Source organism: Macaca nemestrina, chromosome 4, assembly GCF_043159975.1.
Source record: "Macaca nemestrina isolate mMacNem1 chromosome 4, mMacNem.hap1, whole genome shotgun sequence".
Taxonomy (NCBI): Eukaryota; Metazoa; Chordata; class Mammalia; order Primates; family Cercopithecidae; genus Macaca; species Macaca nemestrina.
Window position 1 is genome coordinate 21164036 of NC_092128.1, and position 18714 is coordinate 21182749.

Consider the following 18714-nt stretch of genomic DNA (forward strand, 5'->3'; position numbering starts at 1 on the left):
CATTGAGTTTGTTGCAGATCAGGTCTGCTCTTGATAAGTAACCAAGAAAAATAGTGAATGCAATGAATGACAGACTCTGGATCCCAAATACTTTTGCATGAGAGAGTGAGAGTCAGAACACAGCAAGAGGAAATTTAGTGGGAATGCAAGCTAATTCCTCAATTTGCCCCCCACAAACTAGCTGCTCAAGTACAGAATCATTGTAAATTATATATATGGTTTTTGGTACACCAGCAGTTCGAATGAGGAATAATGATAAAAAAATGGAAAGCACTTTATGACAGAAACTGTTGAAAATGACTAGGTTGTCTTAGAAAGTAGTGACTCTTCTGTAACTTCAATTGTTTAAGTCTAAAAAAAAAAAATCACATGAAGAGATGCTGTGGGAGCATCATGCATGAGAGAGGGCTGGACTGGGTAATCTAAAGATCTCTTCCCTCCTAGCAATATAATAGTTCTATTTTTAGTTAAATCTAGCTTAGACACTGCCTGTTGAAATCAATTCCTATCAATAGAACCTAAAATATTTTTCTCCATACTAATTCAGCAAGCTCCCACTGTAGCTTCATATTTTTTATGGCCATGATATAAGTCTGACAATCTTCAACTCTAGGTTTAACACAGGCATAGTTTAACACAGACACAGTTATATGTCAGCTAATGACTGAGAACGGCAGTTTAGGGAGCAAGAGGCTTCTCTGACATGTTGACATGAGAAGTAAGACCTGAATGATAAGAAGAATCAGAGTGTATAAGACACGACTTATGTCCCCAGAATGGCTGGCCTCCATCTATTCTCTCACACCCTTGTGTCTTTGCTTGTTCAATGGCCAGCCCAAGCCACCATTGCCATTGCCATTACCCTGTATCCCATCTGTGCCAGTGACCTCAGCCTCCCCCAGTGACTGGATTCCACTGAGATTGCATTAGAAGGAGACTCACAAGTTTGGTGCTCAGGTGCAATCAGTCTGTATCCTTAGAGGTTCCTCCAATCACTAGGGGATCAAGGTTCCCTAGTAGTTGCCATAAAGAGCCAGTAACACAACCTGGAGGTGAGGGTGAATTAATTAGTTCTCTAAGGGACAAACTTCAACCAGTTTTAACAGGAGACAGGAAGACACTGGCAGAGAATCTCCACTCTCTTCTGTGGACAGAATGTTTCTAGGTATGACGACGTAGGTCCTGTCTGGAACAAGTGCTGGTGACCAAGAAAGCAGGTATGTTGTTTTGTGATGCTGTAGTCATTCATAACTCACCACCTTGAATTTACTTTCCCCTTCTTTTAAGCCTTGATTCTCTTTTTCCTTCATTCTTGAGTCCTGGAATTACAACTTCACATAAAGCCTTGGCTTGTAAGTTTTGCCTCAGGATCTGTTTTCTAGAAAACTCAGGCAAAAACAAACACAATGCAAAAATATGAACCATAGTTCAGGAACTGTGCTCAGGTTCATGGAGGTGCTCAGGTTTCTGCAGTACATTCCCAGGGGCACCGCAGGATATATTAAAATTTTGAAGGAAACTCAGAGATACTTATTTGTTAGACACCATGCATACTACTGGCTCAATGTAGTTGATAGTTTCAACACTAGATTACACTACATTCTTTCAGTGACATCATTATATTTGCAAAGCTGGGTTTTGGTGGTTGCAATTTAATGTGGTATTAAAGAGCAATACCACATGAAAATTAGTGTGGAACAGGAAATGAAGGTGGTGGTGACTAATATAATCCTAAGATGTGAGAGGTTGTGTCACGCCCATTACTATCCCATTGGTGATTGTGGCTGCTTACAAATGAAATACAAACCTTTTTTCTTTCAATTTATGTTTTTTTCAAATAGTTACTAATGTTGTCAAGAAGTAAATGTTTATTGGATTGTTAGCACCTGAATACTTAATAAACATAAGTGTTAGGTTCATCTTCATAAATCTCAGCCTAGAAGTGCCACAAAAAATAATTACTGAGACATTCAGTAAGGGTGGTGTGAACTCAGAAAGTTTGGGAACCTCTGAGGTGGAGCTTTATGGGGAGGTAGGAATAAGCTTAGCATGTGATATGGTTTGGCTCTGTGTCCCCACCCAAATCTCATCTCGAACTGTAATCCCTATATGTCAAGGGAGGGACGTGGTGGGAAGTTATTGGATCATGGAGTTGGTTCCCCATGCTGTTTTCATGATAGTGAGTTAGTTCTCATGAGATCTGATGGTTTTATGAGGGGCTCTTTCCCCTTCATTCTCTGCTCTCTCTCTCCTACGGCCATGAGAAGAAGGTGTTTGCTTTCCCTTCACCTTCCGCCATGATTGTAAGTTTCCTAAAGGTTCCCCAGCCATGCGGAACTGTGAATCAATTAAGTCTCTTTCCTTTATAAATTACCCAGTCTCAGGGAGTTCTTTATAGCAGTGTGAAAATGGAGTAATACAGCATGTATGAGAAAAGGGATGTTAGGAGAGCTGAGTGAGAAGGTGAGCGACTGCAGGGATGGAGGAGGCACAGGAGAGACCAGGTAGGGCCTTGTAGGCTTTGACAAGGAAGCTCAGTTATCATTTCTGTAAAACATGATACATGCAAGCTTAATTCTGGAAACTACTTCTTCTTTTTTTCCTCAGTGACAACATTTTCAAAAGCTCTATTATCTTTCCCTGGTTTTATACATAACTGAGGTCTCCAAAGTGTGCATATGCATATTTAAATGTGTCACTTGCTTTTTAAAAAACATGACTATGTGTTATTTCTGGAAAATTCCTGAAGTTCCTGAAAACTACATAGATTTAAAAATGTTAGATATAATGTTCTCATTATTATTTGGTCTTGCAGTCTTATCTAGACTTAAGTTTTTTTTCTTCTTTCTTTCAAACTTCACATTGAGGCCCTTTCATCAAGTCTAGCATTTAGGAGACTCAAGTTTGGTATTTAAGACTAGGATGATACCTCTTTTAGATTGAACAGTAATTAATAATAGAAAGGTGAGTTAAGCAGCTCACCAAATGGAGCATGGCTTTGGGCCCAATGATGGAAACATTGTCCATCTGAGGTCTGAGATTATACTTTCAGGTCCAGACACTAGATGTTTCAATACACCCAGAGATGCTCATTTTCTTGGTTATATACTTATGTTACTCAAAATCACATGCAATGCAGTTTCAAAGCACAATGTCAATTTATTTTTGTGATTAGAATGCTTTTGACCCATTTTCAAGGATTCCACTTTTTAGTGTCAAGGAAACTAAGAAGCAGGATGAATAATTACAAGGTTACTTGGCATCACTGAAAAATAGAAAGGAAAATAAATTGTCCAAGAGAATGACTAATATTTTAAGTAACTTCTCAGGAGGCCACCCCACAACAGAATTCATTTGTCTTTTGCTGGAATTATTTGTGCTTCCCAAATGTCTCTCCGTCTTAAGTTAGAGTTAATGTTCAATGTCTGTTTTTTTTTAAAACCCAATATTCCTCTGATTAGCAACCCATTAATACACTATTTAAACATACAAATACACACTTGACAGGTCAAGCTGGCTTTTCTGATAGGCTGGGAGACATCCTGTTGGTACGTATTTATTGAATCAGGCAAAACCTCAAGATTCTAGCTAGAGCCATTCAACTGCACTTCACTGTGACCATTTTCTTATGTATCTTTCCAGAAATATTATATTTCTATAGATCTTATTTTCTCCATAAATGATAGCATACTACTAAACACTCTGAGCATGGTTTTTCTTTTTTTGTTAGCATCATATATTCGAGATTGTTTTATCTAATGAATATTAACTTGCCTTATTTATCTTGACAGCTCCAGAGAATTCCATCATTTGGATGAATAACAATTTAGGTGGTTTTCACTCTTAAATTCCTTGTGTATACCTACAAGTATATCAGAGGATGAATTTTCAGAAGCGAAATTGCTTGGTTAATTAGATTATGCATTTCAAAAATGGATAGATACTGTAAAATTTACCATCAGAGAGATTTTACTAGTTAAAGTACATCAACAATTGGAGAAAACATTTGTTTTCATATCCCCCTCATCAATACCATCTATTATCAAACTGTTCTGAAAAATGACATCTTTTCATTATGTTCACAATGATGTATATTTCTTTTCTCAGTCAATAAACACTTCATGATGGTCTATAATATACACACTTATGCTATTATGTTATCTGTTTATTATTATTGAGAATGTAGTGATAAACACATATAGCCTTTATATACATGTGGGAGAAGTGCACACAGGACAGTTGCAGTGGTCCAAGTTTAGTACAATGGTGCAGTGGGAGCTATGGGAGGTACGTCCATCACAATCTAGAAAGGAATCATCAATGGAGGCTTCTAGTGGGGAAAAACATGGGGCGAGACATGTAAACTAAAATCCGATGGAGGTATAGAGTAGTTGGCTTGGCAAATCTTAAGAATAGGAGAAGCAAAGAAGAGGAGACAGCAGACTCACACATGCAAAAATGGGAATGGAGAGAGCAGAGAGCGTGTGGGGTTTGCACAGAGAACAGTTCAGAATCTCACTGTCATGACAGTATGAAGGGAAAGTGGGCAGTACTCCACCACCCACCAATGTAGCCCTCAAAATCAGTTGAGTTGTTTGAACTTTACCCTAATGGCAATATGACATAATCAGAAGATTTTTAAGTGGAGGCGTGAAAAAGCAGAAGTATCTTGGGGCTCACACTTGAGATTGGATTGGGGAAGATACCGCTGAAAGTAAGTGGGAGTAGTGAGGGGGCTGTCCCAGTAACTGCGTTCAGATGACATTTGCTTGATTTTAGGGATGTGCTAGATATTCATGGATCTTGCTGTTGAAGCACCTAATACACCATATTCCTTTCGAAGACGGGTGCACTAAACCGGGGTGAAGCACAAAGACCACTGAGCAGCCTGGCTTGACTACTGGCTTTGCCAGTTTGTCCTCACACGTGTTCAAACCCTTGAGAGGTGCTGTGAAAACGTAGAGGTGGATGAGGGAAGTGCTTATACAGCACTTACCGTATAAAAAGGAGGGCTTCATACCTGTTAGCTGTTTTTAATTTTTATTACTTTTCCTCGTTGCACACGGAAATGTCTTTACCTTTATCTTACTATAAGGTACATACAAGGAGAATTACAGAACATGGGTGTTAGAAGAGGTTTGACGTATCTGTTCATTTTCCTAATTTTAGCGATGACAAAATAAAGGGAAAGAAAGCAATTTAGATTTTTGCCAGTCTTAAACTTCTTGTTCATGGGCACACCACGCCAACCTGAAACTGTTCACTGGTCTGGTTCTCTTATCACCACATACGTGTAGGTTTATAGTTTGGTTACGAACACCACCTTGTCTTAACCGTAGATCGTTCCTGTGTTTGCCGACAGCAGCGATTTCTTGTGTGGAAACCCCTAATTTGGGAAACAATCTGTTTTAAACACTGTGTAGCACATCACTCAAACCGCACAGTTTTCGATAATTTTAGAAACAAAAACTGGGGTTGAGGCGGACAGTTAAATTCTGCAGACACCACAGGCTTGGATTCGTTTCAGCAGTCGGTCCTAAGTGGTTTGAAGCCCCTTCTGGGATGCCTCTTCTCCTTATCGGAACACCGCAGCGGCGCCAGGCGCTCGGTTCCTCAGGACTTCTGCCTCCTGGATTTCCTCCGCCTTTCTGCTTCACCGAGGGCCCTGTGATCCGATCCCATCGAATTAACCGCTGTTTAGCGAGCTTCTGCTGCGCGTAAGGAAGGCGCCGGGCGAGGAGCAAGGCGGACGCGGTTCCGGGACGCAGGGGTCCCGGCCCCAGTCCTGAGACCGGAGGTCGGCGCTTCGACTTGGCACCCGCCGACGAATTCGCTCTAAGGTTCCCACCGGCGGCGCTCCTGCTACCTCCCCCCTCCTCTAAATGCAGCTCCCGCTACCTTCCCGCGCCCGGGGGCTGCTGCCTGGCCCCAGCTCTGCTCACTGGAGGGCGGCGGTGGAGAGGGTGCCGGCCCAGCGCCGGCAGCCGGGCTCAGGACCAAGGTGGGCGCCCGCCGGTCCTGGTCCTAGCCTCGCGGTGCAGGACACAGGGCGCGGTCACTCGAGTTCCCCGGACCCTCTCCTTCCGGATGCTCGCTGTCCTTGCCCTGGCGTCCCCAGCCCGGGGGCTCAGCCTCTCCTCCTCTCTCTCCCCCTCCGCCGCAGCCCGTCGCCTCTGGGTAGAGTTCAGGTTCAGCTCGGGATTTCGCTCGGGATTTAGGAAGGGGCCAGCGGGGCTGGAGGGCGCGGGCCGGCGCGGGAGGGCGCGGGAGGGCGCGGGAGGCGGGGAGCGGCGGCCTCTGATTGGCCGGGGCGGGGGAGTGAGCGGAGTTTCCCACAATGCCCCGGTGCGGTGCAGCCGCGGATGGATGCTGCGGGAAGGGGCTGCCATTTGCTGCCCCTGCCAGCGGCGCGCGGACCTGCCCGCGCTCCTGCAGCCGCCGCCGCCGCCAGCGCCGCCAGCCCGCCCGGCCTCTGCAGCGGGGCCGCCTGCGCTCCCTCCGCGGCCGCCGGAGTGGGCGCCATGAACCCCAGCTCCTCGGCGGGAGAGGAGAAGGGGGCGACGGGCGGCAGCAGCAGCCGCGGAAGCGGCGCCGGGAGCTGCTGCCTGGGCGCCGAGGGCGGCGCGGACCCGCGGGGCGCAGGGGCAGCCGCGGCGGCGGGGGCCGCTGCCCTGGACGAGCCCGCGGCCGCCGGCCAGAAGGAGAAGGACGAGGCGCTGGAGGAGAAGCTGAGGAACTTAACTTTCCGGAAGCAGGTCTCGTACAGGTAGGCGCGGGGAGCCGGCAGCCGAGACAGGTGCGCCGCGGCGGGAGACCCACTCTTCCCCCAGCAAGGGGCGCTTCCGCGGAGTTGGGCACCTCTCTGTTTCCAAGCCTCTCTTTCCCCCTTTTCCCCTCTCCTCCCGGGGATGTCTGTCCTCTCCCCATCCTATCATTCCAGGCTGAAGGGAAGCAACGCCGGCTTTGCCCTGTGGCAGGAGAGAAGCACTGGGTCTCTAAGGTCAGAACAACAGAAATTTGTGTGTGTGTGTGTGTGTGTGTGTGTGTGTGTGTGTGTGTGTGTGTATTTCTCTCTCTCTTCCTTTTCTCTCTGTCTCTCTCTCTGTCTCTCTCTCTCTCTCTCTTTCTCTCTCTCTGTGTGTGTGTGTGTGTGTGAGAGAGAGAGAGATAGAGAGAGATGAGAGAGAGAAAGGGTTGCAGACTCAGTGATGCTTAGTTTCCTTAAGAGAAGTCGTCAAAGTTGCCCCTAAGCAGGTGTCATCTTCAACCACCCTTCCCCCACCTTCCAGATTTCGCTGGATGAACCTTTGGCACTAACTTGATAGCTGAGATCACTCCGACAGGCAGAAAAGAATAGCACTATACTGAAGAGAAATCCTTACGGAAGTTGGACCTGCCTCGAAATCCCTCATGAAGGAAGAGTGGGTTTATGTCTGTAGATGCGCCACTGGTTATGGGGGTTCCATGCCTGCGTGCTCCTTGCTTCTCTCCTGGCTGGAGGAGAGTGTGGGGAGCCCGCTGGCAAGCTAGGGGTGAAGGTGAGAGTAGGGACCATATTTGCACCTAAGGATGAGTGTGGGAGCCCTTTACACAAGGACAGTGTGGGATCAATGGCCTCTAAATTAGGATAAAAGATAACCCCACATTGCATTAGAATCCAACAACGAGGAATTAGGATTTATTAAGGTCTCTCTCCCACCTCCCTCTTGCAGGCAAGAATAAAGATATTGACAGGTCTGGAGAGTTGTCAACACTAACCCTACTGCTTGTTGATGTTAAAGGTCGAGGTGATATGCAAGCACAGGTTTACAAAGATGTACACTTGCTGGAGCTCAGACAGTTTCTGGAAAAGGGGTCAGTGAAAACATTCTTGTAATCCTACTCTCTCTGAGTTTGTGTTCCCTTCCCAAAAACCATATAAAGTATGAAGCCTGTCACACCATGTGTTGTTATGTAAGCAAACGCAGATGACAGAGGTGTGTGGGTTTGGGAGGGTGTGTTTTATTTATGGGGGCAGGTGTGTGAATCATTGGGATCCCCACAGACATTGCCTGGCCTGGAGGCCACAGTCACTAGGGCATGTGCTCTGTGTCTAAGTGTTGACTTCTGATGACTCCTAAAACGCTTTCCTGGTGAGGTTGTTGCTTCTGCGTTGCTCGCATGCATTTTGTTCGCTGTGCGCTGAGGGAGTTCCCCACCTGAGTTGTTCTCTTAGTTACTCACACAGATCAGGTCCAAATTGATCTTTCTTTTTATACTTTGGTTTCTAAAAATAGACAGATGATGGGGAGGGGGTAGCTCTAGGGATGTATGCTAGGACACTGGCAGTTCTACTTCCTAGTTATGATGGTCTGTCTGGCCCTTGGGGGAACAGGGACTACATTCAGCCTAATTTAGGAGCAGGGAGTTGGAAGGGGGTGGTGATTACGTGAAGCACAGTGTGGGCTGCTCCTGGCTCATTGGTATTCATCGGAGTCCTCATTGGGTAGGAATACAAAGCCAGAGTTTGCAAGGGAAATCATTTCAGCTTGCCTCTTGGCAGGGGTCATTCTCTGAGCCTCCTTTTTCAAAATGTATGTTGTGTGGGGTTTCGCTTCCTGAGTTGCATGCTCACACATGCACATGTAAGTGTGTACACACACAAGCATAGACATGGACACAGATGCAGCATGTTTCTATAGAAGAATAATAACATTGCGTCTGCTTTACAATCCATACATAGAGGTGGATTCTACTTCATGAACATCATTTCCTTTTAAATAAAGCTTTACAGTCTCCAATTCCTGCATCAGTGTCACCTCAGGTGGCTGGTTAAAAGTGCTCACCACCCTAGCCTTACAGAATCAAACTGTCTGTGGGTGGGCATTCTTAACAGGCTCCTCAGGCGGTGTTTATGCAGACTAATATCTGGGGATTGCCACCCTATTTTGCCCCCAAGACTAAACAATTGATCTTTGAACTCATAAACCCTCCCCAGCCAAAGCAGGCCAGTCAGTCTCAAAGTCAGAGGAAAAGATGGTGAAAAGGAGATGCTTCCATCTGGAGCATATTTGTCCCTGGGTAACAGGAAAGTGTGTCCATTTTGATTACTGTTACTTATTTGTTTTGGAGTCATGGTGAGTGGCCTGCCCACTCATCATGGCGGCCATTGGTGCTGGACTCCTGCAGCTGGGCTGGCTGTTTTACTGTGGGATGGACAAAGGGTGTGTAAAAAATGAGCAACTTTGTCAGGAACTGAGGGTGGGCTCCTCAGTGAGGACCACACCACCTCCCTTCTGGGGGCACCTGAGGACGGTGTCTGGTGGGAGCTTATGGAGAGAAGGCAGGAAGACACACAGAATGGAGTCTGAGTGAAAGGGCTCAGTTAGGGTATGGAGCATGGCTGCTTGTGTAAGGGGGATCATTTGAGGTGGAGGAGTGGAGATTTGCAGGTAGGCAAAAAATATCTTTTGAAGAACATGGATATTTTTGGAATGAAACTTGACAGGCAAAAAGAAGGGGGCTTTGGGAGAGAGGGTGTGTGTGTGTGTGTGTGTGTGTGTGTGTGTGTGTGTGTAGGGGGGTCTCATCTGCTCCTTCTGTTGCTAAGGAACATATAAGCTAGGGTTTAAAAATAAATGAGGAGTGGGTGGGCATATGCAGTGACTCCTGTCTTTTTAGGAACCAGAGCCCTTTACAAAAAGCCTTTAAATAACCATTTCTGGAGGCAGATTATTCATTTTGCTTGACTTTTACTTTGTTAAGTAAAATAAACTCCTTTCTATACTCCTAGATTTCCCCTCATTATCTTTTCTTTGTTGGCTTTTTTTGAGAACCATTTTTCCCATGAGAATTTTTTCCTTTATTTCAGAATCTGCACCCCTAGAGCAAATAGTCTCTGTCGACTGTAAAGCTGAAGGTTTGAAAAGGCAGTGCAAGTGAGCTGGTACTTTTCTTTTAAAATTACTACTTCGTTTTTCTTTGCAAATTATGGTGCTGCAACAGATACATATGTGTAAATGACTATATAATGTGTAGGAACTGTTTTTTTTTTTTAACTGCTGTAAGAATTCTCATTTAAGTCAGTAAAATAAAAAGCCTTCAGAAACACATAAGGGAGGGGAAGGAGAAGGTAGCTGAAGTTTATTGTCTTTCATGCAACAGGCACTGGGCTAAGCCTTATTGTATATTCTGTCTTAATTAATCTTCGTGACAGTCCTATGATGTGATTATGACTATTTCCATTTTATTGAAAATGAACTTGAGGCATAGAGCTTGAGCAGGAGGCAGAATTTAAACACAGATGACTCCAAAGGACTTTCTCTTTAGACCGCATCACGCTGCTTCCCTAAACATTTATTTTAGGTTTGAACTCTCTCTCCATGTGTGCATATGTGTATGCACGCATGTGTGCATATGTGTATGCACGCATGTGTGCAGTGTGAGTTATCTTCCCCCATCCATAATACATGACAGCTCATTATCTATTATTATTATTATATATTATTGCATACTTTTTTTGGATTGTGGTCTTTTGCCTATATAATTTTAGGGAACTCTTCTACTACCTCACAAATATAAATGAATATAAATTCATGATTGCAAATATATTGGTTTTTCTTCTGAGAACAAAACCACCTCCATGCACCTGCTATGAAGATATCCATGTTAGAGGTTTATATGCCTTTTAAATTTACACAGGGTTGTGTAGGTGAACCTAGGTCCAGTGAAGAGCTGGCCCATCGGTACCTCTTTGGGCAGCCCAGAATGAGGGATGAAGTACAATTTTGCTTGTCAGTAGGTCTGGGCAGACCATGACTTACGAGATGTTGATGCCTGTGATTTAGTTTCTCTACTCATAAGCCATGCTGGTAATACCAAACCTTTCTTAAATGGAGTTTTTGGTATGAGATAGAAATAGGAGCAAGGAATATTAAATGCCTTAGTTTGGGCAACCATGGAAGAAAATGATCTATATTCTTTATAGGTTGATGATTAGAATGTAGTATTTTTGTTTTGTGTTTTGTCCCACAAAGTAAGGTTATGTTATTACAAGAAAGATATCTGAGGAGTTGGAAGCCACGTAGGATAAAATGGATATTGTTCTTCCTTGCATTGTAATCAATAGTGTACGGGGGAACCTTTCTTCTCCTGAATATCAGTATGTAGCATCCTCTTTTGTAAATCCATTTTATTTTGTTTTTATCTGTGCTTTGCACATCTGTTAGATTTTTAAAGACTTTAGGATCAGATTAAAATCTTGGTTCTAATTTAATTCCTTTCTCAGTAATTACTTATGTATTGACTGTTACTTCCTCAGTTAGGATACACACTGGGGAAGATTTCAATTCAACCACTGTCCAGAGTACTTATTCTGTTCTAAGTGATCTTTTAGAGGCTCGGTTTTTACCTGGGAGATTGACACTACTGGGTCCTGTGGAATCTGGGGATAGGGAAGTTGAAGAGAGGTCTTTGCTGGTGTTCAGTTCTGCTGTGGCAACAAACAACAGCATTGCCTCATGGGGCCAAGTTAAATTAGACTAGAGCTAGCTCTTTCCAACACTGCACTTTCTAATCTGAGGAAATGAGGGTTCCCAGTGAGAGCCCAGGGTGTCTACACCCTGTATGTTCATCTGGCCTGGGATCTGAGAACATGTTCCCTCCACAACCCGAAGTTATCCTTGAAGCTGAGTACCTTGAAGTGACACCAGAAGCATCTGGAAGATTGTTGCCTACACGTTGGGCTGTGACATTTGCTTTCTTCCATGGGTATGCGTTGGTAACACTGATCCTGTGGAGACTAATTATTTTTCCTGAGGCCCTATAACTGTAGTTTTGGGACAGTAGTTACTGCAAATAAATGATGGCATGTGAGCTTTTCTTACAGTGGATAACTTTGAAGGAAAGGTCAGAAGTAAAATGAAATCTAAGCCATAAAACTTTTTGTCATTAAAATTTAATTTGCTCAAAATGCCTATAAAAATGGGCTAATTCTAATTGTTGGAACTGATTGAAACCTATTTCAAGGCACAACAAACAATGCAGATAATTGGAGAAATAAAAATACCAAGCTAAGTCTGTTTGCCCATAATGCTTCCACAACTCATTGCTGGCTTGTTCACCAGGAAAGCTCCTCGATTGGTATGAGCTCAAAAGCATCCACTTGGGGTGATAGGTGGCTGGTCTTCCCCTGTCCTCACATGGCACTTTCAAATAGCTTTGTTAGGACTGAAGTGTCATTTTCTGGTCTGGGACTTAGACTAGGGTTTGAACTTGGCATCTTTCTGCTAATCTCAGACAAGCTATGTAACTCCTTTGAGGCTCAGCCAATGTATTTCTAAAATGAGATAATAGTAATACCTAACTTACAGGTTTGTTAGGAAGATTAAATGAGTTACTTTATTTGAAGGACATGGCATAGTGCCCTGCACAGAGTTAACTTGTGTACTTATTACCATTCCCCAAACTAAGTTGTTAGCTCCTTTGAAGGCAGAACTTGCACCTGATCATTTGAATCGATGACTCGGATTTTTCTTGCTCGGTAGGTGTTGGATAAGTATTTATTGAATAAATACATTTCATTGGCATTTTAAAATAAATTATTACCGTTATTCATTCTCGGTTCATCTCAATTGCGAGTTTCTTTTCTACAAAGAAACCTCTGCCTTTTTCTTATTTACACTTTGTCCAGCAGCTCAGGACTGTCTTTCTGTTTACAGCTTCCTGTTTGCATACCTGCATCAGCCATTTAGCCAGCTGTTGGAGGCTGGAGAGGGGTGGCAGAAACTCTTACTTAACCAGCTATTTGCAGCTTGTCAAAGAAAAGGCCTTAATTTGCCTTCTGAGTAGCACTAATTAGCTCTCCGGTTCTCTTTCTGTCTGTCTCATCCCTTTCCAAGGGGCAGCATTGATTTTCTCCTCAAGGAAATTTCTGTTGACTTTTCCTTCAGTGATTAAAACGTAAAAATGCAGAAAAGGGCTACCCAGCATTCCTGGAGTCCTGACCATTGTCCAGCCAGCCGGAGGTCACTCCAGCCACCTCTGTTCTATATTACTTCACTCCCCCTTTCCTTCCAACTCTTCTGATTGACTTTGGTGAAGAAGTTATTTTAGGAAGAGTGCGTTCATCTGCTCAGTGACTCTAAGCTTTTGCTTTGTTTTTAACCCACTTAATAAAATCTTTGGAAAAGCACCAGCTACTTTTTATTCATGTACCATACAGAGCACTTGAAGAATGGCTCACGAATGTCCTGACTCCCATAGTGTTTGGGGAGAGGCAGTATGAGCACTGCTTGGGTTACTTTAGAGAAAATTTAATCATCTTGTGTGTGCCTATTAGCTGAAGGAGGGGGCTGTGATTGGGTAGAGGTGGGAAGAAAGGTCTTTGCATATGAATGTTAATGTTGTTTCCTTCCAGCCCTGAGTTTTGTGAGCCTTTGAAATAAAGCAAACAGCTTTTTTTTCTTTTCTTTTCTTTTTTTTTTTTTTAAGGCAACAGCTTTCTAACAGGGGCTTCTGTCATTCTTGCATCCAACCTGAGTTTTGCTGAAATGGAAATTTGCCTTTAGTTTTCTAGACTCATAAATAATGTTCTGATAAAAGAACCAATTCTGGTTTAAGCTGTAATATTTATAGCCTGGCTTTTGTTAGATGTTGGGAATAGCATTCAAAACAGTAATATTTAAACCACAATTAAATTTCATTTTTCTTACCTTTCAATTACTTGAGAAGTAGAGGATAGTAGTGGTGAAGAGCCCTGCCACCTGGGTCTAAAGCTCCACCTCTGCCTGCTGTGTGCCTGCACAAGTTACTTAACCTCTCTGTGTCTTAATTTCCCCATCTACAAAATAGTGATGATAGTGGTACTCATCCTGTAGAATTATTTGACATTTAAATGAGTCACAAAGTACATGCTATATGTGTGTTTGTTAAGATGGTGTTATCTATACTTAAGTCCGGTTAAGGAGCAGATTTGTGTATTATTATTCAAAATACAGAACATCAGTCAAATGTCAGCAGCTGGTGATAAAATTATTCAGGTAATATGAAAATGAGAGAGACATAGACTTAAGAAATTTAGCTGACAGGTTTTGGCATTCTTTAAGATATAGAATATGTAATTTTTATTTCGTAACTTATTAAAACACAGTTCATTGTTACTAGGGGATGTGAAAAGGAGAAAGCTGCTTCTTAGTGCTTTGGAAATTGGAGCGGACAGAAGGCAGAGGTCGGAGGAGACAGGCACAGTCAGTGTGCAGAGGAGTCAGGTAGCAGCAACCCGAACTGCCAGCTGGTCATCTGAGAGCAGGAAGCCAGACGTGGAGGGTTGGGTGAGAGGGGTCTCCGAGCTTTGCAGTGTCAGGAATGGATAAGCTGATAAAGACCGAGGTACTAGAAACAGAGTTGTCCCCTGTGATTCCAGGACAGAGGTTATTTCTCTTCTGGCCTGTCTTGATGATGTCTGCTTTGTACACGCAGACAATGGCCGGCTGGCATGCCCTGGCAATCACAGAAAGAAGCTTCGCAGATGCTACCTGCCCTGGATTATTTCAGAAATGGAAGGCGCAGCCTTCTGGGATGTTCCATTAGTTATTTCAACCAGGCCAAACGGCAGAATATATTTTAAAAGATGTAGATGGTTATTAAATATTTGTTAGACAAGTAAAACTGCTCAGGACTGTGAAATAAATGTTAAGGAGGTGAATTCATTTTTGTTTTCCTTAAAAAAGGCAAAGATAAGACAGTTGGACTGCTTTTGTGTATCATGTAGTCTTTCAGGAAATAGCTGGAAAATAGTTTCCTTGAAAGGACCAAAGTACATTTTTAAAATGTGTCATTCCTTTGTACATGGGAAAGATGTCAGGCTTGTAGGGAAAAATACATTTTTGCTTTTTTTAAAAAAACTTGAAAGCAATTTGTTGAAAGATAAAAAGAGCTTTACATAAGCTTATATGGAAGCGGTGGGAAAGGGTTCCATGTATCAATTAGAGACAAACTTCTGGAACATTCCTCAGGCTGAAAGGCCTGAGATCTCATCATTGTCCTAATGGATGTGTCAGAGTTTGAGACAATCTCTTTCAGACTGAAAGCATTCTCTTTAAGAGTTTTGAAGGAAGAGCCTGTAATCCCAGCACTTTGGGAGGCTGAGGCGGGCGGATCACAAGGTCAGGAGATCGAGACCATCCTGGCCAACGTGGTGAAACCTTGTCTTTACTAAAATACAAAAAAAATTAGCCGGATATGGTGGCGCATGCTTGTAGTCCCAGCTACTCAGGTGGCTGAGGCAGGGGAATCACTTGAACCTGGGAGGCGGAGGTTGCTGCGAGCTGAGATCAAGCCGCTGCACTCCAGCCTGGCAACAGAGTGAGACCCCGTCTCAAAAAAAAAAAAAAGGAAAAAAGGTTTCTCCCTTTTAAATCGGCCCCCTCTCAATGCAAAGACTAAGGTGTGGCATGTTTCTTTTCCTTTGTAATTGAGGCACCGTCCTCAGCATCTGAAGTTACACAGGAAGCTGCCAAGCATGGGCTTCCCTGACAGCGCACAGCCTCGGGACTGCTTGGCTTTCATGGCTGTCTTCATCAGCTTGGGCTGTTGTAACAAAGTCCCATACGGGCGGCTTCTAAACAACAGACATTTCTTTCTCATCGTTCCGGAGGCTGGAAGTCTGAGATCAGGGCACCAACATGGTCAGGTTCTGGGGAGGGCCCTCTTTGGGGCTGCAGACAGATCTCTTCTCATGGTGTCCTCACAGGGTGGAGGTAGTGAGGCTCCTGGGGGCCTCTTTTTAGAGGGGCACTCATCCCATTCATTAGCACCCCACCCTCGTGACTGAATCACCCCCAGTGGCCCCACCTTCTAGAACCATCACACTGGGGGTGAGAATTGAGAATTTCAACACGTGACTTTTGGGAGGACATAAACACCAGCCCCCCCCGCCTTTTTCTCACAATATCCCAGGAAGCCACAGGCACCACTCCTCTTGTCCTTCCCAGTGGCCTCTGAAGGCCATTCCCAGAGGCAGCGAAGGCCATCCGTGCACTTCCAAGCTTTTTGTAAGTGCAGCTCAGAGAAGGAAGAAGCTTTTCTTGGTTCAAATACTGACTGCAATGATTAACTTACCTCCCTACCTGTGAATATTAATCATTGTAAGTTACTGATTTTGCCAAATGCTTACACTGTATCAAGAGTTGCTAAATATTTTACATTCGGGATTTCATTGAACCCTCAATCAAGTAGGGACTATTATCATTTCCATTTTATAGAGAAGGACATTGAGGCTTAGCGTTTAAGTAACTTGCCTGCAAGTCACAGAGCCAGTTAAGTGGCAGAGTTAAGATCTGTGCCCATATTTGCATATTGCTTATTACTTCCCGATTGCAGCTTTTCTTGTCCTCTTTTCACCCTTTCCCATTACCCTCTCTGTGTGCAAATAGCCATATTTTCACAATCTAGTGGTTTATTAGACCAAACTCTCTTGAGGAGAGAGATCCATGTGTTTCATCTTCATGGACCCAGCCAGACCTCACACAGGACATAGAGAAAGGCCTTGACAAAGGTTGATTGACTGAGTGGATGAACATTCTTTTTACGTCTAAGCATAAAACTTAGCTCTGTGAATAATCATGTGCTACTGTCAGTTGTAGGGAGGCCAAGATTGAGCTTTCCATGGTGTTTTTTGTAAAAACTATATGAATTTTCCATTGCACGAGACGGGGGAATAAATCCAGTTTCCTGGGGCCAAGAAATGATTATGGGGATTATAGACTGGTATTGCTCCTTCTAAATTCTACCTTCAGTACAAGACCTTGTGATTTGTTGTAATCATAGTGGAACTTGAAGGGAGGTGATGGTACCATGCGTTGGGGTCCAGTGAAGAAGCTCGGTTTAACTTATGTGCACTTGACATGTCCGAAATGGTGTAGTCAGCCCCATTTGATTTTTACAAAAGATATTCTTAGAAAAGTCTGGTCTTTTACCTTTAGCTCAAGGACCTGTTTGAGCTGCAAGTCTTTGCAATATGAGTTTTTCCATAACAACATCCTTCAGAATTCATAAGTATGTTCATGAGTGCAGTTAGAGACACCTAGAAAGTTCCAAAGGAACATTTTGAAAACCTGAGTCATTCTTTCTCATTTGAAGAAAACTTTCAGAATTTCTTAGGAAAATAAACCTCTACTTCAAAAATAAATGCCCAAGCTATTTAAAGATTAAAACAGAAGCTTTCTATGAGCCAGCGTGGAATTACTTATAACAAAGTCTTAGGGATTTTTTTAAAGACAAATTTCTGGAGATTTCTTAAACTGTTATACTGACTAAATTTAGGCACTTAATAATAATAAAAATGTGTGCGGTGCTTTCACGGCTTACCATTTATAAACTCCTTTCACATAATGTAACTTTACTCACAAAACAATCTTAGGCAACCCCGTATTGTTTTCATAGGCATTGTACGTTTAAGGAAACAGTCACAGTAGCTAAGCGACTTTCCCAAGGCCACGTGCCATGAGGGACATTGCCAGGTTCAGGCTGGTTTTCGGATCTGAAGTCTCATACTCTTTTCACTGCAGGATGCTGTTTCCACACATGAATCTATGGAAAGACAGCACCATTTCCCTCTCATTAATTTTACTTACTTGAATTAATCTCACTAAATGGACAAAGTTGGCATCAATCACTAGCTGGCATTCTAAATCCATAGCACATCGACAACGAGGATGTCCTCATTGCATTGTCATTACCCTTCCTGTACACATGAAAACATGAAACTGCAAGTGTGATGGTATATGTTTAACACTCCTCTTACTGGAGAAAAAGAAAAAAAACAGGTAGAGGTAGAGTTAGGCTCTTTCTTTGCATTAGTTGCTAAGCAGCAGCCATTTCATTGTAAAGGAGATTCAGTTCAAGTAATGGCACAGGTATTCCAAGAATAGTATTTCATTTTTATAGCAATTGCATTTCAGGCCTCCAGAAAGCATATGCTTCTGTGGCTCAGTGATTTTTAGGGGAAGAAATAGCCACCTTAACATATTTGTTGAACATATGGAGAAAATTCAATATAGCTGATCACCTAATAACCAGACTTCCATGAGGCGCATGCAGTTCACAGGGGCAGCAGGTTCAGGCTACCCGCAGTTTGAAGGATTTGGAAGTCTCCAGAAAATACTGTTGACAAACAAGTACATTTTGAGGTGGTGTTTGACATTCACCAATACTATCTCAATGAAATACGCTGGGTAATTTAGAATTCTAAGGGTATTGAAATAATATGGTATAGAACAAAATTTTGTTGTTGCAGCCAAGGGGTTGGGTGGTGCCAAGATTTCATTGTATTGAGCTTTTGCTGGCAGCTGAAAGCTCTTCAAAATGAAGATAGAAAATACGGTACAAGTCTGTTTTACCAGAGACTAGGATTGCAACCCCTGCCTTTTTTTGTTTTCCATTTGCTTGGTAGATCTTCCTCCATCCCTTTATTTTGAGCCTATGTGTGTCTCTGCATGTGAGATGGATCTCTTGAATACAGCAAACTGATGGGTCTTGACTCTATCCAATTTGCCAGTCTGTGTCTTTTAATTGGAGCATTTAGCCCATTTACATTTAAGGTTAATATTTTTATATGTGAACTTGATCCTGCCATTATGATGTTAGCTGGTTATTTTGCTTGCTAGTTGATGCAGTTTCTTCCTAGCATCGATGGTCTTTACATTTTGGCATGTTTTTGCAGTGGCTGGTACCTGT

General features: G+C 43.2%; 1 protein-coding gene across 14 annotated transcripts in view; it reads left to right on the forward strand.

Annotated features, from left to right (window-relative positions):
- The first annotated feature begins 6250 nt into the window (after positions 1–6250).
- Positions 6251–18714, forward strand: part of LOC105471320 (diacylglycerol kinase iota) — a 453152-nt gene continuing 440688 nt past the window's right edge. For 3 of the 14 annotated variants that reach the window (XM_071094421.1, XM_071094418.1, XM_071094419.1), the window contains exons 1-2: positions 6621–6766; positions 6941–7000. Coding sequence is in view for 5 of the 14 variants with exons in the window: in XM_024789548.2 (XP_024645316.2) it covers positions 6363–6766 (404 nt within the window). In the remaining 9 variants the exon portion in view is untranslated. Of the gene's footprint in view, positions 6767–6940; positions 7001–7129; positions 9926–18714 lie in introns of those variants that run through there. The other 11 variants (XM_071094424.1, XM_024789558.2, XM_024789548.2 and 8 more) reach the window with 8 other exon arrangements.